Source organism: Carassius gibelio, chromosome A20, assembly GCF_023724105.1.
Source record: "Carassius gibelio isolate Cgi1373 ecotype wild population from Czech Republic chromosome A20, carGib1.2-hapl.c, whole genome shotgun sequence".
NCBI classification, from domain to species: domain Eukaryota; kingdom Metazoa; phylum Chordata; class Actinopteri; order Cypriniformes; family Cyprinidae; genus Carassius; species Carassius gibelio.
Window position 1 is genome coordinate 22275437 of NC_068390.1, and position 23239 is coordinate 22298675.

The 23239-nt window shown below is 35.1% G+C and overlaps 1 protein-coding gene and 1 pseudogene across 1 annotated transcript; one reads left to right on the top strand and one right to left on the bottom strand.

The window, feature by feature from the left end:
- The first annotated feature begins 1870 nt into the window (after positions 1 to 1870).
- Positions 1871 to 3528, top strand: LOC127939025 (UI-like). The gene has a single exon (XM_052536004.1). It carries the CDS (start codon positions 1887 to 1889, stop codon positions 2307 to 2309), a length of 423 nt encoding a protein of 140 aa, XP_052391964.1. The 5' UTR covers positions 1871 to 1886; the 3' UTR covers positions 2310 to 3528.
- Positions 3529 to 9333: 5805 nt separating this feature from the next.
- LOC127938242 (tripartite motif-containing protein 54-like) lies at positions 9334 to 21791 on the bottom strand (annotated as a pseudogene).
- Between the last annotated feature and the right edge of the window lie 1448 nt (positions 21792 to 23239).

A 23239-nucleotide genomic window follows, 5' to 3' on the forward strand; every position in this document is an offset into this window, starting at 1 on the left:
TATTTTTACAGCATTTATTAATCTTTGTTAAAGTTAGTTCAAAAATTTAAACTCACAGTTAATTCACAGTGCATTAACCTCTTAATGTTAACAGGTACAACTTAAAATTTTAAAAATGTATTACTTTTAAACTTAACATTAACTAACATTAATATATGTTAATACAAAATTAATAATATTGTCCTCATTTGTAAGTCGCTTTGGATAAAAGCGTCTGCTAAATTACTAAATGTAAAATGTAAATGTATATGCTATATATATATATATAATTATTGTTCATGTTAACTAATATAGTTAAGGTTAACAAATGAAACCTTACTATAAAACGTTAGTACAGTTTTATATACAGCTTTATATAGTGATCATTAAAAGTTTTGGTAACGCTTTACATTAATATATTGTATATATGTATGAGCCAATGAATGAAGTCTGTCTGCGTCTTAAAAGAATTTCAGCACCTTGGACAGAGACGGAGCCTTTCTCGTCCCCGTAGAGCGCTTTTGCACTACTCCTGACCACAATTGAGCAGCCATGTAGAAATCCATCACGACAGCAGCTCCTTAGCTCACTTTGCATTAAATAATAATAATAATAATAATAATACATAAATAAAAAAACAAGTTATTTTAAAGTCAAAGGACCAATAAAACCATTACTGATCACCTGTATGTTACAATTTCGTATAGATTGTCTTTGAAACCAAGTTTATGACTTTGCAACAGCATCAAGACAAAGAAACGTCACACGTTGTCCTTCGGATCTACAAATCCTTCACTCCACTCTTCGTTTCACTTCAGAATTGCCTCATTTATAAGCAGTTTGTAGCTCGACTGACGTCAATGGAGCGGTGTGTGATGTATATAACCATTGAGCTCCAGGAGATCCACTCCACTCCAGCCTGTCTGCAAACTCTCTTCCTTACAAGTACTTTTAAAGCAACAGAAGACGACAGAGTAAGTTACCATATCCGACTTGCTTTCAACTTCTTGACTGATGCAATTTGAACTGAAACGCGAGCATGAGATAAGGAATATCATTATTGTTCATTCTGTGATCTGATTGTTCGGTCAGGAGTACATAGTGTCTGATTTCAAGATTCGGTTTCTGTAGCTAGTAGATATTATTTTATTTTATAATTTTTTTTACGCATTTTCATTTTAAACAAAATTATGTGTTATTTATTTTGATAGTGGCATGACTATCATAGTTTTTTTAAGCGTAGAACAGTGATTATGTTTGTGTTTTAGATTTATTCAATAATTAATTTGTTTTTATACTCATTTGCTTTATAAACGAGTTCAGATCCAAACTCTTTATGATATTAGCTGATGCACGATTTATATTTTAATATATTAACATTTGTTTATCAACAATTTTTTTTATTGTTTTACTAACTAAAATAATTAACTCTTATTTTTTTTATTAATATTAATAATTTGAAAAAATAACTGTATTTGTTAAAATACAATAATTTACACTATTAATTTATCTACATTTTTGTCATTTGTATTAGCACTTTTAGTAATATTTACTTTAATAAATCACTTTTAATATTCACTTTAAAATAAACATTTACTTTGTATTTATATACATGATTAAAAACCATTTACAAACTTTTACTTTACTTGATTTAACAATATATACGAAACTCATTTCATAATCTTTAAGTTTTTCATTTCTATTAGCACTATGTATATTCACTTAAACTTTCACTTTTTAATATTTATTTTTTTAATTCTACCAAATCTCAGTTTTTGTATTTTATATGAAAACTTCACAGATGCTTCGGCTGTGTAGTTGTGTAAACTTTTGGTTTGGTTAGAAAGCGCGCCGCTGTAGTAACACACCTGCCTGTTTTCCTCAGGAAGCGCGCTGCTGTGTCCAGCATGAAGCCCGTCCCTTTGGTCCTGCTCATTACTTCAGTTTTACTGACCACACACGTCCCGCCGAGCACCTGTCGACCCCGCGATCTGAGCCTAATAAACAACCAGCTAGACGATGTGCTCTTAAACGGGGCTGGAGACGACGTCATGTACTACTTCCTTCTCTACTTGCAAAGAAATCTCGGAGCGCAGAAGGCAGCCGGTGTCCTGCATCTCCCGCGCTTCCCCACGTCACAGCTGCGCTCTCCTCACAGGGACAACAGCTTAGAGGAGCTCACGGAGTTTACCAAACGGAACGACAATCCACCGATCTCCATCGACCTCACCTTCCATCTGCTGAGAAACATGATCGAAATGGCGCGGAACGAGAATCAAAGGGAACAGGCGGAACTAAACCGTAAATATCTAGATGAGGTTGGGAAGTAGCTGTAGCTCAATGATGATGCTTTCAATCGGCGAGTAAAGAACAAGCTCAATGCACTTTTTCACATCCCCAAACTCTCGCTAAACATATGACTTTTACCACTGCCTCCTGCTCGAGTCACACTCTTAGAAATAAAGGTTCTTCAGTGGTTCCTTGCCGCTGCAAATAACCTCCTTCTCGTTCTTGAGTTAGGTTCTTCAGATGATGCTATTGGATTTTGAGTTCCTACAGGAAAAAAAAAAGAAAAAAGTTCTTCAAAAAGGTCACTTGTGACACCAAGGTTATGTGTAACCTTTATTTTTAAGAGTGGCATATGTTCACATGAAGAGTTTTTGGTGACCTGCTGCTGTCTCCATCACTCCTGGACCATTTCAAAACCAGGAACCAAGAGCCACAACAGACCTACCAGGACCTCAAAACACTGCCCACAGCAAATGATCTGTCAGGCTGGTTCACTTAACCAAATCAAGAAACCAATCAAACTACAATTGACTGGTGCCCTTTAAGTGTTTACAGTTATTGGTCTCCTAATTAGAGTTACAAAACACTCTTAAAAGTTCTTAATTGGCATCTTTGGTTCCATAAAAAAGCTTTTAACATCCATGGAAACTTTATACTGGTTCTTTAGATTATAAAAAAAAATCTTCACACAAAGAATTACCAAATGGTTTCATTGAAAGGTTGTTTGGGGAACCCAAAATGGTTCTTCTTTTGGAAGGAGTTTTACTAAACCATTACAAATCCTGTTATTACTTGAGTAACCAGTCCATATATAATAGGGTTAACATCAGTATTGCTCACTAGTAACTCGAATAAGAGCTATTCTCAATGAAGAACAAGAAGACCATTGCCAAGTGTAATTTCTGTCCAGGATGTTTGGTTGCACCCTCTGGCTTTGCCAATGGGAGTGCTTTCATTACATAAAATGCTACACTTGGTGATAACGCCAGTATTTACCACATGCATAATGCCAAATGCTCATAAGTGCAAAAGTATGTTCTCCTCACATGCTGGGAAACAATGATCTGGAGCACTTCAACCAAGAGGCTTACCCACATTTTGTGACAATAACGTTGGACAAAACTACAAAGTGCTTGAGATATACTGTACATTGTATATTGCTTATCATTATGTAAATTACATATTATATTGCACCTAAATGCATAAATATGCCTTTGTATTTTGAACATGAATCTGCAGAAATAAATGAGATTACATGCCTTTTACAAGTAACTGCAAATATGTAAACCTCAATATCACCCATTAAAATTGGTAATGATTATAGCAGACACAGGTTTATAGAAAGCCAGCATCACTGACATTTACACAAGCATTAACATCACACAGAACATAAGTTGAGTGGTGAGGAACAGGTCAGATGCCACTATAGAGATTGCTGTATTTTTTTAAAAAATGTTAAATGCATATAATGAACTGAAGGGCTGTAACAGTATTAATCCAAAAAGCTTTCTTAGATGTGATAATACCAGCTGAACTAATCAGTGATTTATATCATTATATATATATAGAGAGAGAGAGAGAGAGAGAGAGAGATTTTTTTTAAATAAGACATCTTAATGTTGAGTGTATTTGTATAATCAATCAATAATACAATTTAAAATATATCAATATTTATATTTGTATAATCAATCAATATTAAAATGTAAAAATATATCAATATTTCACAATATTACAGATTAACTGTATTTTTAATCATGTAAATGCATCCTGCAACATAAAAAAAATAAAAAATAACGGCCCCCTAATATACATTTTTTATTTATTTATTTATTTTTGGGAGGGGGGTCCTATGTTTTCCTCATTTTAAGATTAAAAAAAGACCAAAACAGTTTTAAACATCCAGGCTGTAGAAGCTACAAATAATTTGTAATTCCTCTTACTGAACTAAGAGGAGTTTTAGGACCACAGAATACCAGATGAAAGAAACTCTTGCCATGTTGAAAAGATTAAATAAAACCTCCTCCTTACAGTCTCTCTTAAGTCTGCACAGGAAATACCCTAGAAATGAAAAATAAAATATATGAGTTAAGTCTTCAATAATCTTCCACTTACACTGAGTCTATTTTAGTCATAAATGGGGCAAGTGGGAGAGGACAGTGTGTGCTTTGCATTGGCAAGAATATATGTTGACTGAACACTCATTGCGAAAAAAACTGCATGTTACGTAAACCGTTTGTTTTTCATATCTAAAGCCATTTAAGCATAAAATAAAAAAGGAAACTCTAAATGATATATTAAGCTCAAGTAACTGTTAAACAAGTGGCATCTCATCCTATAGATTGGTTCTCCATCCTGCTCCTGACACCCAAAAAATCCTCTTATTCTAGGAAGAATTACAGCTTTAAATTACACGAAGGCCATTGCATCAGCTTGTGACGCACTACATCTTCAAAATAAAATCCATCCTCATCTTGAGTGGACACACTCCATGTCTGGAGTTGTTGAGCACATACTCAGACCGAATTCTGCTCTTTCCCTCATGAATTGATCAGTGGGCTGACAGCACGAGTGACAAGGTCAGCGTCTGTGAGCACATACATCCAGTCATATCTCTCCACTGCCATATATCCTAGCTGGTGGCACAGAGACGAGCGGTTATTAAGTAATGGGTGGATGTAGACTCACGGCTCATGCACAGGTGGGGGCAGACGGACTGTCGGAAGCCGAGAGGAAAGATTCGGAGTAACTGCCACTGTGATTTAGCCCTGTTCTCAACACTGCTCTTAGAGTAAAAGACCAGAGAGAGAGCTACATGCTGTCCTGGCCCACGCTGCCCTGATTAACTGAGGTTTCTGACCTTTACATTGAAGTAAATGAACGGTTATTTAAAGAAAGCATGCACAGGTGGGGATGCCCCTGTAAAACAGGATGCCCACTGTTTAAAGAACAGGAAATGTAATTTGAGCAAATGCTATTTTATCAGTTGAGCCCTGTTTTTAATATACAGTTTAGAAACAACTTGTACACACTGATTGGTAAGTTTTGTACGTTTACTTAGCCACATGTTGCTGCAACCATGACTGACTTCATTACATAGCAAAAGCTAATTATAGAGTGAAGGTGAATGGCGATCCGGAGCTGTTGAGCTTCACAAATATCATTCAAACAAATCAATCAATAAATCAAAGATCTTCAGTGAATAATAACTTAACTTTTGGCTTGTTTTCTCATAAAGGAATAATTGTAACATGCTTTTCAGATCTCTACATCCTTTGGTGACCTTTAGTGTCGAAATTTTATTTTAATACTTTTAGTTTGAACTATCCACTATATATAGTTATATAGTTTAAAATCAACTTAATATAATTTTTAATTAAGTATATTTTGCTATATTTCTTTAAAATAATGTCCTATTGGCTTGAAATGTTGCTATATACAGCAAAGGCATACAGTGTACTTATATTTTTAAGTATGACTTAAGTGTCTCCATAAAGTATGTCCAAAGTATTTTGTGTCTATAAAAGAGAATAAACCAGATCTGAGTGTTTATGGTGGCCTTACAGAGGCTTTAGTCAGCGAATATTTAATAAGCTTTGCTGGGAGATGAGAAATGTACTCAACACAATGAGTGCCAATGTTGCCAAGAATCGTCCCGTCATCAGAATGGGACGTCTGCATGATCTGGCAGATTCACACTAATAGAGGAGAAACACTTTAACCCTGTAAAGTCTGAAGCATCAAATAATCAAACTTTTTGAAGCTAAGCAGTTTTTTTAAATTATTATTATTAAAGTTGGCATGTGTTTTTTGTTCAGTATCATACTTGATATCAGGCTTTTATGCCTCCTGTAATATGATATAGGAGAATCTGGAGCTCATACATGGATGAAAACATTTGATGCCCAAACAAAGCAAAAATACAGTTTGTTGCAGTTACTGATATTTATTTGGATAAAAATATAAGACAGCTTGTAATGTAAATCAATGAGAAACCATGATTTTATTTTTTTTTTCGAAATGAATAATTTTGTACATTTAAAATTTACTAACAATATGAAAGTTATTCTTACCTTTACTTTATAAAAATCAGTAGACTTCACAACAATATTTTACAGTAAAAAAGACACGTGTACCACATCCTGAAGGTGGAACTTTTCAGAATAATACTTATACTGTATAATTCTTTAAGTATGCAATAGTTTACTTGCTAAAATGTAAAAACAAACAGAAGGCATTAAATAAATTGTGTATAAAGGTTTTCAGCATTTCAAATAAGATACAACAGTCTAAAAAGGCTAAATCTTTTAAAGGACTTGTTCTGACTTGCTTTCTTCTATGGAATTAAATGAAGACATTTTGAGAAATGGAAGGCAGTGGGCTCCAATGTTGTTTTGATCTCAATGTTCTTCGAAATATCTTCATAATATTCAGCAGAAGTAAAAAGTCATACATTTTTAGAAAGACATGGGGGTGAGTAAATGGCAGAAATCCCATTGTTGGGTGAACCGTTCAATTAAGGACCCATGATTGTATCTTTGAAACTAACCTTGGGTTTCAAAATAAATTATAATCGTCTCCCTGATTCACCAGTCTGACCAGGTAAGGGGTTCAGGTCTTCATCACCACTGTTTTTCCCATCTTCACCTGCAACAAAAGTACATGCTTCATTTTCTACATATACTGCATTGCAACTTCAACTTGCAGACGTAAATAGACATCAACAAATATGACAGATGATGTCGTCATAGATGTGAAACCGTTACTTGTATAGAAGTTGATGCCTCTCAGCATGTCGGCCATATCCTCCATGTTGATGATGAAGTGGGCCATGCTCTCGAAGCCCGCCTCTGTCGGCTCAATGCTGGAGGCCTTGGCAGTGTCTGTGATCCTGTCAAGGACGTCGTAGTGGCACTCAGACAAATATAAAAGTGAAGGATAGCTTTAGGTTCCATTCCTCCGTCTCCCTGCGGATTCTTGGAGGCAACATGTTTGTCTAGCAGCATCAGTAGAAAACTTGCATTTACTGAAGGAAATACCTGTGATAAAGTTAATGCTGAAATATCAACTTTCTAAACATATTTTCCCTTGTCCATATTTTCAACGTAACCATAAAGACAAAGATTTGTGCTCAACAAATAAGACTTTTCAATATCAGATTTTTCAGATATTATCAAAAATCCTAAATAAAGTAAGTGGCAATGTGGTGCCATGCAGACTACTGTAGTTATATATAGCTATACTTTTATTATATTTATTATACTCGTATACTTTTATTATATTTTTGTTCCTACTTTTTAGGGTTGAATGTTTATCCAAAATGGCTAATATAGACATGCAAATACTGCATCACACTACACACATAATAAACATTAATTTCTGTTAATATTTTCTACTTTGTGTTAAAAATAATCTGCATTGATTTTTTTTTCCCATAACAGTTTTAAAATATTGCTTGACAAGGCCATGACAAGAGTAACCATTAACTAGTAAACAGTGATAAGATGTAAAGACTATAAGAGAAAAAGATTCTGTTCTTAAAAGGGTTAAATACGGCATAAAATCTTAAAAAGCCTCAGCCTGAGGGATTTTACAATTCAGTCTTATACTTCTTTTGACATGAACTACATTTAACCACACACACACACACTTATTTTGAAATAAATTAAGTACAAAAATAATCATTTTATTTTTAATTTGTAATAATATTTCACAATATTACTGTTTTAATTGTATTTGTTTATTTAAAAGTTTGTAAAAGCCAAAAAATATGGCATACCTAAGGTTAAAATTATTCAGTTCAATACAATTATGAAAATATTCAAGTTCAATGAGTCTAAATTAAATGCAGACATCAGCAGAAAATTAATAAATGATAGAATAAGGGATTTCAATATGTACAGTACAGAATATTTCCCACAATATTAGGCCAGATGAATGCTCTGAACCAATGCATAATACAGTGGGTTGTTATAGGGATGGGAGGCTTGTTGAGTCATTGTTAATCATGATTGTTAGCCTTTAGAAGGTATCAGTTATTAATGAAGAACACATGCTGAATATGGTGTAGCTTAAAGGGACAGTTGACATAAACATTTTAATTAAGAAAGTCACACAGGTTTGGAATGACATGAAGGTGAGAAAATTATTTTTTGGGGAACTATCCCTTTAAGACACTCCTAAATGCATCACTCATAGCTGACTTTGCGTTCTGTGAACACAGCAAAGAAGAACACTCATTTTCGGACTAGAGGATACAGCAGCCGATTAAATCATAAAACCTGCAGCCCTCTTCATCACAGTTTCACTGCATACACAAAAAAGGACACATACTAAATCACTGGCACTTGTTATGCAGCCTATTTTGACACTCTGTTTACACTGAGAAGTGTTAGTTAAAAAAAGAGCAGTGCTGCATCTGAGGCTGCCACTTTATAGTGAAAGCTGTTTCAAAAAACAATTACACCTCTCCATCACATTTATTTAAAGTCTGTTTCCATGGACTGCAGTTCTCAGCCATGGTGAAGTATTGACCATTTGAGTCACCAGTCAAAGGACAGGGGTCTCCAGCTGTATGAGGTTCTGCCAACACTGCACATACAAACCTTCTCTTTCCTCTTGACAAGACAGATTACGACAGATGCTTCTTTAAAACGTCTGTGTGAATAATGTGCTCTTTTTAGGACAGACTATCATATTAGTTGCATCAATGACTTTTAAATGCACCAATAGAAATTGGAATAGAAAAAATAGAAACACTGAATATAAAGTTCAAAAGAGTAGCATTTATTCCAAATAGACTCTTTTGTAACATTATAGATGTCTTTACTATCACTTTTGATCAGTTGAATGCATCCTTGCTTTCTTTTATATATATATATATATATATATATATATATATATATATATATATATATATATATATATATATATATATATATATATATATATATATATATATATATACATACATATATATATATATATATATATATATATATATATTACTGACTCCAAACTTATATAGTTGTGTTTTATATAGTATGTTTGGATATATTGTATGCATATTTAATTTGATTAATTTGATACTTGTATACTTCTTTCTCTTTTATACTATAGAGCACTTTGAATCAACTACATTTATGTAAAACGTCCCCTTAAAATAATGCTTGACTTGACTCGACTTGATATAAATGTTGATATATTTTGATATAGTCTACTCTATGTATTTGGTCTGAAATGGCTAAAAATGGTGAATCAGAGGATCCATCATTTTAACTTCAAAACCATTGCAGCCAAGAAGATTCAAAATGTTAAAATGCAATAATTAAATCATAATGAAAATATTATGAATATATCACCCAATCATATCATAATTGTTGTGGTTTACTGTACCATGTATTTCTCACCTTGACAGTCCTACAAATATCCTTAATCTGTGAGATCAGGGCCTGTGTTCTGTAATTTCCAGCCACCAAGATGGCTATGGCTTCACTTAGCTCTGTCTATGACAAAACAAAGCGGAATATAACCAAAAGTGACAGAACCTCAACAAAAAATTAAAGAAAGAAAACACATGACCAATGCAAAAAACATGTCATCTTTCACAAGAAAGCCATGTCAGACTTGGCTATGCAACTTGTGAGAACCACACTTACAAACAGAACAGCGTGTGAACTAAAGGCCGAGATTGTAAGAATGTTACCAGTCATGACTGGTCAAACTTTGCTGATTTGCATTTGAAATGAGTGATTCAGTGTTTATTGTGGGCCATGACTAAAAGAGAAAATGTCATCATAGCCACCTGGCAGAAATGATGGCTCTTTGGGAGCCGGTTTGGGCATTGACCCTGGAACGTTATATCATACAGTTACTGTACCTCAAAACCAAGAGCCACAGAAGTAGACATACAATAAGAAGAACCCATTTCCTACAATGAGAACTGACCTTCAGCGTAGCAACACTGCAAATAACAGATCAACATACGGTGTCCACCATGCACATGGTTATGTATTTGGAAAGGCTGGTAGGTTTAGTCATTGTTCATCTGGTGGCTGCTGAAGGGAGCGAGAAAGCTGAGAAGAACAGGCACTTACAAAGGACTCAAACACAACAAGGAGGAGTGACTCATTTCTCAGAGCTAGTTGCACCCTGATACAAATACCTTCATTATTAGCCATACCACAAGAGGTGGAGATGGTCAAGACCTCAATACCATGTAGGTCAAGAATGCATTGAAAAATGAGATAATTGCTGTGATGTTGCATGTTTTTTTTTTGAGCATCATAAAACACATTCTTCCTGTTTGCTTTGTTTAGAACAATCCTTCTTTAAACATAAGTGTCTTGGACCTATTTTAAGCATATTGTCTGTTCTGTAACATGCAATTTTTGGTGCTTGCTAAAGCTTATTGCAATTCCTTATACTAAGGGTTAGCGATGTGAACAAAAACTCTAACCTGTTGTAAACTTAAACACTGGATCATTTGTGCTACAGACATGAACGACAACTCAAATTGTGTGGTTTGTTATTGTGTTATTAATACTGTAGTTTTTAAAGTGATTGGATTTCATAGAGAGGGGGGAGGGCTCTTTTAAAGGAATAGTTCACCCAAAATGAAGATTTGCTAAAAATTTACTCAACCTTATGCTATCCAAGATGTAAATTATTTTGTTTCTTCATCAGAACGGGGCTGGAGAAATGTAACATTACATCACTGGCTCACCAATGGATCCTCTGTAGTGAATGGGTGCCGTCAGAATGAGAGTCCAAACAGCTGATAAAAACATTGTATGAAACAAAATCAACAAAGGCGTTTCAACTTTTAACCATCGCCTCTGGTCAAAATACTGGTCCATGATCCATAAAAACACTTCCTCTAATGAAAAAGTTCATCCCCTGCTGTCCTCGGTCAAAATACACTGGACTGTTTTAGACCGCTGTCATTTGTAAACAATGCTTGATCTGCGTACATTTCGCTCCTGATTCAGATGAGATTAGTTTTTCACTGGAAAAAGCACTTTTATGGAGATAAATATCTTAATGATGGATTTGTTTCTTACAAACACGCAGCTTCAGAAGTTTTTGGATGGACTGGAGACATGTGGATTACTTGCACGTTATTGTGATGTTTTTGCCAGCTATCTGGACTCTCATTCTTACGGCACCCATTCACATTCAGGATCCACTGGTGAGCAAGTAACATAATTTGCCCCAAATCTGTTCCGGTGAAAAAACAAACTCATCTACAGATGGACTGAGGTTGAGCAAATTTTCATTTTTGGTTGAACTATTCCTTTAAACTTGACTTGAAAAATTAACATAAATAATCGCTTCTGAAATGCAAAACGCTTGTTTTATTAGACATATTAGAGGCAGAAAAACAATCTGAAAAAGACGAAATGTTGGTTGAGGCACGAGCCATGGCCACTGATGGTCTGTGTATGTGTGTTTCCATGTGGGTTGGTGTTGATGCTAGAGAAGTTAGGTGAGATCAAGCCCCTTGCAATGTGTGAAAACTGCTGGGTAGCGTGCTATACACACATCTGTCTGGTTCACAGCGTCACACACCACAGTCTTCATTTAATTTCGTCATTTACACCAAACAAGCAAAGTTAAACAATGTAAAAAAGCATTGTCTAGTTGACGAAGACACAAATCCTCTACCTTCTGTCTCTTGTAGATGTCTGGCAGCGGGGCAACATCACAGCCGAACACTGTTGATGTCTCACAGGTGAGGCAGTATATGTTGATCTTCTCTTCCTCATGCTGGTCACACATCAGCTGCTGTTGTTCTGTTTTGGGCTGGGGTGGTCTGTAGAGTCAAAACAGAAAAAGATTTATGGCATGACATAAAGGTTAAAGATTTGCATTGGAAAATAATAAGTTGCAAAATTGAGCTATGATCACTGTGCCCTTTTGCAAGGCTCTGACAAGAAGTTCAACAACAATCATAAAAGAATAATTATATATAAATACATTATATAAAAACTATATAAATAAATATACATTAATATAATTTATTTTATTTAATTACACCACTAACATGCTATTGGAGTTAAACCAAATTGCCTTTTTTTCAGGGCAATAACAGCTTCTTACAATACCTTTTTTATAGCTATGACTTTAAGGTGTGTGTCTGTACAGAAACTGACTTTCATATACAGGTGCTGGTCATATAATTAGAATATCATCAAAAAGTTGATTTATTCCATTAATTCCATTCAAAAAGTGAAACTTGTATATTATATTCATTTATTACACACAGACTGATATATTTCATATGTTTATTTCTTTTCATTTTGAAGATAATAACTGACAGCTAGGAAAATCCCAAATTCAGTATCTCAGTAAATTAGAATATTACTTAAGACCAATACAAAGAAAGGATTTTTAGAAATCTTGGCCAGTTTAAAAGTATAAAAATGAAAAGTATGAACATGTACAGCACTCAATACTTAGTTGGGGCTCCTTTTGCCTGAATTACTGCAGCAATGCGGCGTGGTATGGAGTCGATCAGTCTGTGGCACTGCTCAGGTGTTATGAGAGCCCAGGTTGCTCTAATAGTGGACTTCAGCTCTTCTGCACTGTTGGGTCTGGCATATCGCATCTTCCTCTTCACAATACCCCATAGATTTTCTGTGGAGTTAAGGTCAGGCGAGCTTTCTAGACAATTAAGAACAGGGATACCACGGTCCTTTAACCAGGTACTGGTAGCTTTGGCAATGTGTGCATGTGCCAAGTCCTGTTGGAAAATAAAATCTGCATCTCCATTAAGTTGGTCAGCAACAGGAAACATGAAGTGCTCTAAAACTTCCTGGTATACGGCTGTGTTTACCTTGGACCCAAGAAAACACAGTGGACCAACACCAGCAGATGACATGGCACCCCAAACCCTCACTGACTGTGGAAACTTTACACTGGACCTCAAGAAACGTGGATTGTGTGCCCCTTCTCTCTTCCTCCAGACTCTGGGTCCCTGATTTCCAAAGGAAATGCAAAATTTACTTTCATCAGAGAACATAACTTTGGACTACTCAGCAGCAGTCCAGTCCTTTTTGAAGTGAGACACTTCTGACGCTGTCTGTTGTTCAAGAGTGGCTTGACACAAGGAATCTGACAACTGAAACCCATGTCTTTGTGTAGTAGTTTTTGAAGCACTGACTCCAGCTGCAGTCCACTCTTTGTGTATCTCCCCCACATTTTTGAATGGGTTTTGTTTCACAATCCTCTCCAGGGTGCGGTTATACTTATTGCTTGTACACTTTTTTCTACCACATATTTTCCTTCCCTTCGCCTCTATAATGTGCTTGGACACAGAGCTCTGTGAACAGCCAGCCTCTTTTGCAATGACCTTTTGTGTCTTGCCCCTTCTTGTGCAAGGTGTCAATTGTCGTCTTTTGGACAATTGTCAATTCAACAGTCTTCCCCATGATTGTGTAGCCTACAGAACTAGACTGGGAGACCATTTAAAGGACTTTGCAGGTGTTTTGAGTTGATTAACTGATTAGAGTGTGGCACCAGGTTTCTACAATATTGAACCTTTTCACAATATTCTAATTTTCTGAGATACTGAATTTGGGATTTTCCTTAGTTGTCAGTTATAAACTGAAATATATCAGTCTATTTGTAATGAATACATATAATATACAAGTTTCACTTTTTGAATGGAATTAGTGAAATAAACAAACTTTTTGATGATATTCTAATTATATGACCAGCACCTGTATACAGTACAAATAAAAGGAAATATTGTTTTTCTTGACTAATAGTATATTTCCCTAAAAATGTGAAAAGCTCAATAGCATAAAACAATTTTAATAGCAATCAAAATGTTTTTTTTTTTTTTTTTTTACCATACAGCACCACAAAATAAGCAGCAGATTGTTTTAACATGGCTTTATAAAAATAGGTAAGGGAACACTTCTAAAACTACATATAAAACTAAAATTTGAGTTAGAATTCTGCGTCCTACAATAATATAAATAGACGGTCTCAATTCAATTCGGAATTACAGATGACATTGATTGTTATATCCATCTAAATGTGTATGTAATGATAAACTACATACAACAAGCATACTTTCTTTGTGACAGAAGAGGTACAATATCACCTTCCTTGGGGTGACTCACTATAATAGGAGCTAGTGTGAAATTTTGACTTTAAAGGCATTTACAACAGGTGCTGCATTTAAAAGTCAGTTGATGCAACTAATATGATAGTCTGTACTACAAAGAGCACATTACTCACACAGACGTTTTCAACAAGCATCTGTCTTAATCTGTCTTGTCAAGAGGAAAGAGAAGGTTTGTATGTGCAGTGTTGGCAGCAGGCCTGCTCAAAACAAAGTCTCTGTTTATAAAAGATTGCCATCCAGTGGATGTCTGCTGATAGAACAGTTACATAAAATGATATTAGGGTGGAAAGCAAGATTATAATATAGGTTACAAAGCTATTTATACTTTTTGCCTTTATATTTGTCATTTTTTCTAAGTGATCTAAAAACAAATTCTCAAACTATAGAATATATTTGAATAAGATTGTCTGAAAATTACAGACATTCTTGGAATACCTAAGAAAATAAATAAAAATAAGACATTTCACTTCCATAATGTGATGTATTTCCGAGTTAAGTTATAATAAATTATAGGAATTAATCAGAAATGTTTATATTAGAATGGAGCCAGTTTATAATATTTGTGAATATTGACTGAAATCAGAAACCAATCAGAAAGCAAACAAGTAATAAAGGGTTGTTTAACTTATTTAGATGAAAGATTGCAAACACAAACTATTTTTACTTTATTATACTATTTTTTATTTTAAGGAAATATTCTCTTTTAATTTCAATATTTTTTTCTTATAAAATCCAGTTTATTATAACACACACTTGATCTTTTGTCTTTGAAACAACCTCTACATTCTGGTGACCTGCTTTTTTGTCAAAGACACTAATAAACATGTTACATTACATATTCATGATAAGCACCTGAGTGTTTCTTACCTCAAAGTTCTTATTATAATCTTATTATACCCAATTATGCATATTTTTCACAGGAGGTCTCATGACACATTGTTTATTGCCGCAGGGATAAAGCGTCCTAGTTATATTTAGTGTTTTGGCTATGGATTGGAGCAGTCACCAGAGCCTCAGGTCCCATGTCTTTGTTGCATTTACGTGACGTGGCAGAAAATCTCCTACAAGCGGGTAAATCACATATTTGTGTCACTACACAGGGTTTAAGCCTCACTGATGAAACAGAACAAGTGTCGGTTAGTGGTGTGTCACAAGACTTTTGAAACACAATTAAAATCTGTTGGCATACAGTGTATTTTTGCTACACCGCTTGAGGTATTGATGGATCTCTATACAGAGAAGACTGCTTTGAAGTACGTACAACAAATAGCTTTCATTCATAGCAGTGCTTCCAGAACAGAAATGTTTGTTCTTGGTGTATGGAACAGGTCTGAAAAAAAAAACACACACACAAAAACAAGTGTGCTTTTGAGATGCATCAAACTTGAAACTGACCCGGTGGACTCAGATTTGTAAATTTCAATGATATTCTCCACTAGCAGGTTCCTCTGAAGGCCATATACACCGTGCCGGTCCAATACCACCTCTTGACAAGATGGGCAACAGAAATGTCCCCCTGTGACACAGTGCCCCGGTTTTGCCAAAGAGGGTTGGAGGCCTGAACCAGTGAAGGATAAAAGATGAATAAATATTTATCAATGAACATGATTTAATGTTATAGCATTTCAGAGAGAGAAAAAAATCCCCTGAGACCTGAATTTTTATGTAATAAAGAAAGTAAGAGTTATGAAAAGAGCTTACCTGATGTAAAAGGCAATACATGTGACCAATTAAAGCAACACTATGTACATTTTTGGCGCGTCCCGCGGAATAACATTCTAACCGGAGCTTCTTCTCCAAGTCTCCTATCTATGGCGATTCACACAGGTATGTGTTACTCCGCAGCGGCGACGACCCGAACAGGCTACAACAGTCTAAAAATAATCACTTATTTTAAATGTAGCGTAGTGATTTGGGATAAGATAAAAAGGCGGTTTGGAAGATTAATTTATGAAATTGATCATTATATATAATTAAGTAAAAGATGAGAATTATTAAGGATGGATAGCAGCACTCAATCATGTTAAAGTTTGTCCCAAAGGCACCCACTCCACTTCACTAGAGGGATCACTACCCAGCCGGCATTTCAACGTTGATTCAACTTTGAAACAACGTCAGGTACCATGGTTGAATCAACGTTGAATAACCTTTCGATTTTGCCAATTGGATCAACGTTGAAATCACGACGTGGATTCACCCTTGAAATCGCGACGCCGTTTCACCGTCTTACCTGCATTACGGATGAATTAGGGTCGTGCTGCAGACCTGGGATGAAAGCTGAATGAGGTGTTGATTTTGAAAAGTTAATCAACGTTGTTTCCCCGTCGTACCTTCCACCGTGTATAAATACACCTAGATCCTAGTGGGCATTTAGATCAACACGGTACATGCAAGGCTAAAAATCTGACTGGCAGCAATGGCTTTACAAACAACTTCAATAAACTACCACATGCTCAAAATTGTCAAACAGCAGTTTAATTTTGGAAACATACGGTATAAAACAGATGAAAATAATCCCACACTTTATTATGCAGAGTAGCCTATGCATGGAGGTAATGCTAAAAACATGGAGTAGAACAATCCAAATACAATAATATTTAAAGGTTTTTGTAAAAAAAAAATTGGCACATAAATGCATATTTTTTGCAGCACTTACAAGACAAACCCTTGTACCTTTATGACTGAAACCAGTGGATCTTTTATTTGGGTGGAAAACTAGTTTCTGTCAAAAACATGTTTTAGTAATGTGTCTCATTACAAGAGTTGTGTACATTTGTGCAGTGAAAATGTGTTGAACAGTACGAGCAGGGAACCTTCAACCAGTTGATTTCTAACGGGAAATGTGTCTTCTTTACCGTGGGGAATGCAGAATGAGATTTCTACCGCAGGGCACTCTAAAATGTTAGAACCAGCAGCCTCGTGTATATAGTGTGGTTCGGGTGATCCTTGAAAGTGTCCCAGCGCTAGGTCCTTTCTGATGCCATCCCCTCCACTCTCTCCCACTTCTGCACTTTCTGTACCGTCCTGTATAAACATTTACATTTAATCATTTAACAGACGATTTTATCCAAAGCGACTTACAAATAAGAACAACAGAAGCAGTCAGGTGTACAAGCGAACAACAACAGTAAACAAGTGCCATGACAAGTCTCAGTTAGTCTAGTACAGAACGCATAGCCAGGTTTTTTTTTATATTTTTTTTTAATATGAAAGACAAGAAAAGAAGGAAAAGTGCTAGCATTAGTTGGTTAAGTTCTGGTGAAAAAGATGAGTCTTAAAATGTTTCTTGAAAATGAGTAAAGACTCAGCAGTTCGGATTGAGATTGGGAGGTCATTCCACCAGCTGGACACAGTCCAGGAAAAGGTCCTTGAGAGTGATTGTGAACTTCTTTGGGATGGCACCACAAGGCGTCGTTCACTTGCAGAGCGCAAACTTCTGGAGGGAACATAAGATTTAACCAGTTTGTTTAGATATGTTCACAATGTTTGACAATAACTTTGATATTGTGAAATATATTTAACTGAAAACTGAATGCAAAATAAATTACACAATATTTTCACTTTACAGTTCAGTAACAGTGATGTTGGAAACAAAGTGGACAACACTATTCATTAAACACTTATTTAATGTATTCAGATGAAAATGTACAATATTAACAAATTATTCACAAGCAGTGTTTTCAGAGCCCCCAGTTACACTGTTTTAAACAAAACACTAGTAATACAGTGTAGTAAAACAAGTAAAATCTAATTCAGTAAATTTTTATTAAACTAAGTACAATCAAAACCTATCACAAAAGGTCAAAGCATCTCTACCAGAAGTGACAGTGCCATGTAGCAGATGAACAATTTCTTACCAATGTTTCAAGAACAAGCTGGATCCTTGATGACTCTACAAGGGGAAAGAAGAAATGGTTTACTGAAAAGTTCTTAAAAAGCAGGATTTCATATTATACCATTTCTTTAAACCACTGGTTCTCAAACTTTTTATACCAAGTACCACTTCAGAAAATATTTGTTATTAAATATTAAGTTGCACCATAATGACCAACATTACATTTCAGCAGCGTAGTAGGCCAAACTATTCAGCTACAGGTCTACAGTTAAAAAATGAGGCAGTTTTATTCTAATAAGAATATTTATTGTTGTCAGACACTTTACCATGGTAAATACAGTTTGAACATTAACACTACAACTGTGCTTATACACAGGTAAATGAAAAAAAAAAAGTTTAAATTAAAATGTAATTTTAAATGTAATTATGTAACAAAAGTTACAAAACGGTACTGTACTTTAACTGTAACATACTTAAAAGTGCAAAAAAAAAAAAAACTTACTCAAAGATTAAGTTAAAATGTATTAACATTAATTAGTTTAATTTAGTGTTTCACCTGCATAACAACTAACTTAGAGGGGGCCTGACACTTTGAGAACCATGGCTTTAACAATCCTTTTATTATTAATTCATTAAAATTATATTATTTAAATACCGACATTTGCACTTATATGTTTCAGAAAACACTTTGAAACTATTATAAGAATACAAACATATATAACACACCTAATGCATGGGATTCATATCAGGAAAATATGGGAAAATCTCTAAAAGACAGACATTAACACATAACTTACCAGCAACACATTGGGTGAGCATCTAACTTGATCATCTGTGATAAAGCAATGCAAAAATAGACACACGGCTATTTATTTATCTGCAGGTTACATGTCATTTAAGCTACCCATTTGTAAACTCTGGTAATACTTTACTATTTTCAAAAGATAATAAAGATAACGTTAGCGATTTTCTTACCTCATTTTGCCAGTATGTTTTCAGGACCTCGCAGAACACCTGACCCTTCTTGTGTTCACAGTTTTTGTTCTCCATTGACATGTCACGACTCAAATTCGCTCAAAATAAATAAAAAAAATGTACAGGCAAATATTAAATAATTCGGGACCGACCGAGCAGTCAGTTATAACGAGCAGCAGCTCATAGTTATCCGCCTCACTCACAGAAAGACGACAATAACGGTCATATTTTTAAATGTAGAAAGGCGCGAACCGATTCATTGTCCAGTTTCCTGAATGACAGCCAGATTAACCAATCATGATAGAAGTAATAAAATAAAACTACCAATGGGAGTTGTTTCAGTTTGATAAAGCAGCGAAATGTATATAGTTTTATTGTTGTTAATGATGATAATATTTAACATATACCTTTAGATTTTAGAATAAGTATCATGACTAAAATATTTTAAAATGCTATTAAAATAATAAATAAATTAATTTAAATAATTTAATATAAATAATTTAAAAGCTTGTTAACCTTTTTCTACCATTTAGCATTAAACATTTTTAACGTTGTTTCATTAAAACAACTGACCTTATTTCAACCATATTTCAATGTTGAAAGTTGGTCGTGTGCTGGAAGTTTTTCAACCGTTCATCTTTAAACGTTGAATCAACGTTGTTTCAACGTTGAAACCACAACTGACCTTATTTCAACCATATTTCAACATTGAAAGTTGGTCATGTGCTGGAAGTTTTTCAACCGTTCATCTTTAAACGTTGAATCAACGTTGTTTCAACGTTGAAACCACAACTGACCTTATTTCAACGATATTTCAACATTGAAAGTTGGTCATGTGCTGGATGTTTTTCAACCATTCAGCTTTAAACGTTGAATCAACGTTGTTTCAACGTTGAAACCCCAACTGACCTTATTTCAACCATATTTCAACGTTGAAGGTCGGTCATGTGCCGGCTGGGTAATGGCTCCACTGAAATCTATGAAGGTAATACAGTAGCAAAACTCCAGAGGTTGAAAATCTGAATGTGAGAACTTGTCTTTCATATTTGTAAATTGAAATTTACACTCACAGTTCTGATGTGAAAAGCTGAATCTTTCAGTTTACACACATACAATGATCAAAACACAAATAACAACACAAATGTTATCAAATAATTGTGTGGAAGGGATTTTCCTGCTAATCTGAACACATGCAAATTTTTCAAGGCAGAATCAATCAATTACAGAGAGCATCAATCACTTATGACAGTGCATTTAAATAGAGCTGCATTTCCCAAGAGTATAGCCTATAATAAGAGAGCATTTATGTTTTTGGAAAAGGCAGCACCGAACAATGCAGAAAAAACATAGGCTATATGTTTGAGTTATTTCACAATAAACCTATTGAAATTTTACCGTAGTTTCTGCAGTATATTTATTTTAATTTGAATGTTAAAAGTTCATATTGCTCATGTTCTATTCTGTATTGTTAATATAACACATACACTCTCTGAATAAAAAGGTTGCATTGGAGTTTTGGTGTGAATGAAGACATTTTATTGATCGATGCCCAACCAATGAACAACGGCACTCATCAAGTGCCAAGAAGGAAATTTCTGTTATATGCATATCTATCAATTATTTGTAAAATACTGCAAACTATTTTCACAGAATATCCTAAGCTTTTATAGGATTTTAAGACACTGCATTAATATTGTCATTCAGGTATTATCTGGTAGACAAATAATGCAATATTCAGCTTTTCACATCATAGCTGTGAGTGCAAATTTCAATTTACAGATATTAATATGAAAAGTTCTCACATTAAGTTTGAATCACCACCGTTGCTTGGATAGATGGTTGATTTTGCTATTTTGTTTGGAAGTATTTACTTATCAGATAGAAAATAGATCGCCTAACTGACAGTATTTTGTCTAAAATGTTGGTTATATTTTTATTATATTGTATCATGATGTCCTCAATATCATCACGGCTGTGTTTCAGTCTTAATCTAAGCTAACAACTTCACATGAGGACTACAACAACTGCCCAATTCATGAGAATTTACACTCACATCCTTATGGTAAATGTAGTTTATGGTCGCTGTATTTGTTGTAAGCAATTTACTTTTAGGCTAATATGAGGTAATATATGGTGTAGAAAAAAATTTGAAATTCTCTTCAAGTTAATTTAACCACAGAACTTATTTTACTTGTAAATCCAAATCCGCCATTCCAAAAACCCACAAGGAAATCCAGAGGGAATGGATAGCTTTAAAATGTTGATTATCTTCCAGGTTTTAGGACTACAAACTGAACAGCTCTGTTAATTAATTTTCTGGATGATTAAAAGAGAATGATAGTTCAACATGATAAATAGGACACTGCCACACTATATATTAACCAATACCTGGTAAACATCATTGGCACACTTCCTGCAGAGATTATCCTGACAGGGTAAGATGACCACAGGCTTGGTGAATATCTCTAGACAGATGGGGCAAATGAGCTGCTTCTCTAATTTCTCCACTGAACTTGAGTCTTCCAACGCTGGTCTGAAGCCCAAAGTAAAGTTTATCCCAGACTGCTTTTTGGACACATTTCAAGTCGATAAAACAAAGATCCTAAACTTTCTTTCCTTCTGTTATTCTTTGGTCTTTACTCTAGTGCCAATCTTCATCCAGATGCCCACTCAGTTCCCAACCGAGTGGCTGTAAATATATTTGGGCTGTGTTTGTACTGGCTTGGGTTATTGTCCAAACTGCCCACCATCTGACATCACTAAAAGTGATGCTTAGTCCTCTATCACAGGGGCCCAGGGCCAAGTGAGAGAGGGGTAGGAGGACGGATTCCTCTGTACTGTGTTATCTCTTGTAACTTGAGCAGAAAGTGGGAAGGCTGGCAGGAGGAGACGTGGCAGCTGGTGTGTGCGGCTTAAAAGCTAACAAGACAACCAGCCCATGAGCCTGAGCAGACAATAACATAAGACACTTAAAACAAAGTACACTGAACACATGCCCTGAGTTGTCACTGGATAACATGAAAATGACACGGATACTTGCAAACCAAATGTTTACATATTTCATATAAGAAACGTTTTCTTATTTTGTTGCTGCATTTTTTTTCCAAAAGAGTTCAGTTGTTGTGGGCATGTCTCATTTTGTCATATTTCAATGAATCTCTTATTTACATCATGTCTATGCATTGTTTGTTATAATACAGGAATGTCAATACCATGTAGTTTTCAAATTAGCCGGAAGGACTTGAGTAGTTGTATCAGGTGTATTTAATTAGTGTTGAATAGGCTCTGCAGGGCTTCTCTCCAGGAATTGAGTTTGACACCCGTTATAATAAATGAATCAATTAGCGAGGAGGTATTCTGTTGCAGTTAATGCTTAACACTGAAACTTTATTACCTTTTTGAGATAATTAATTAAACAAGTTGCGATTTGAGGAGTGTACACTTATATTTTCAGTTTAATGTTTGCTCATTGTCTCAAAGACCATGACCAGAACAGGTGAACTATTTTTTTCTGGAGGTACAGCTGGACCATGAACAGTGGGTAATGATCCATCCTTGACTTATTTAGCAAAACCTGTCTTGAATTGTCCCTCATTCAGAAAGCAGTGAACAGGAAATTGATCATTAGTGGGGCTTGTACAATATCACATATTGCACAGATAATCAAAACGGCTTGATTATTGAGACCTTCAATGATTGTGGCTCTGAGACAGATACAACAAATTTCATACAATTGTTAATTTTAATGGGAAAGTTTCATATTATCAGGCTCCAAACTAAACTTCTCTTTTTTTATAAACGATAGTAATATGTAAAAAAGCTATAAGAACTCATAATATTGTGAGGAGGAATGCTATCCTCTGGCACTATTTGTTGTTTATCATTTTCTATGTGGCCGGCAGCCATATCACCCTGGAGCCCAAGACCGGTTTCCCACTGAAGCTAAGCAGGGCTGAGCCTGGTCAGTATCTGGATGGGAGACCTCCTGGGAAAACTAGGTTGCTGCTGGAAGAGGTGCTAGTGAGGCC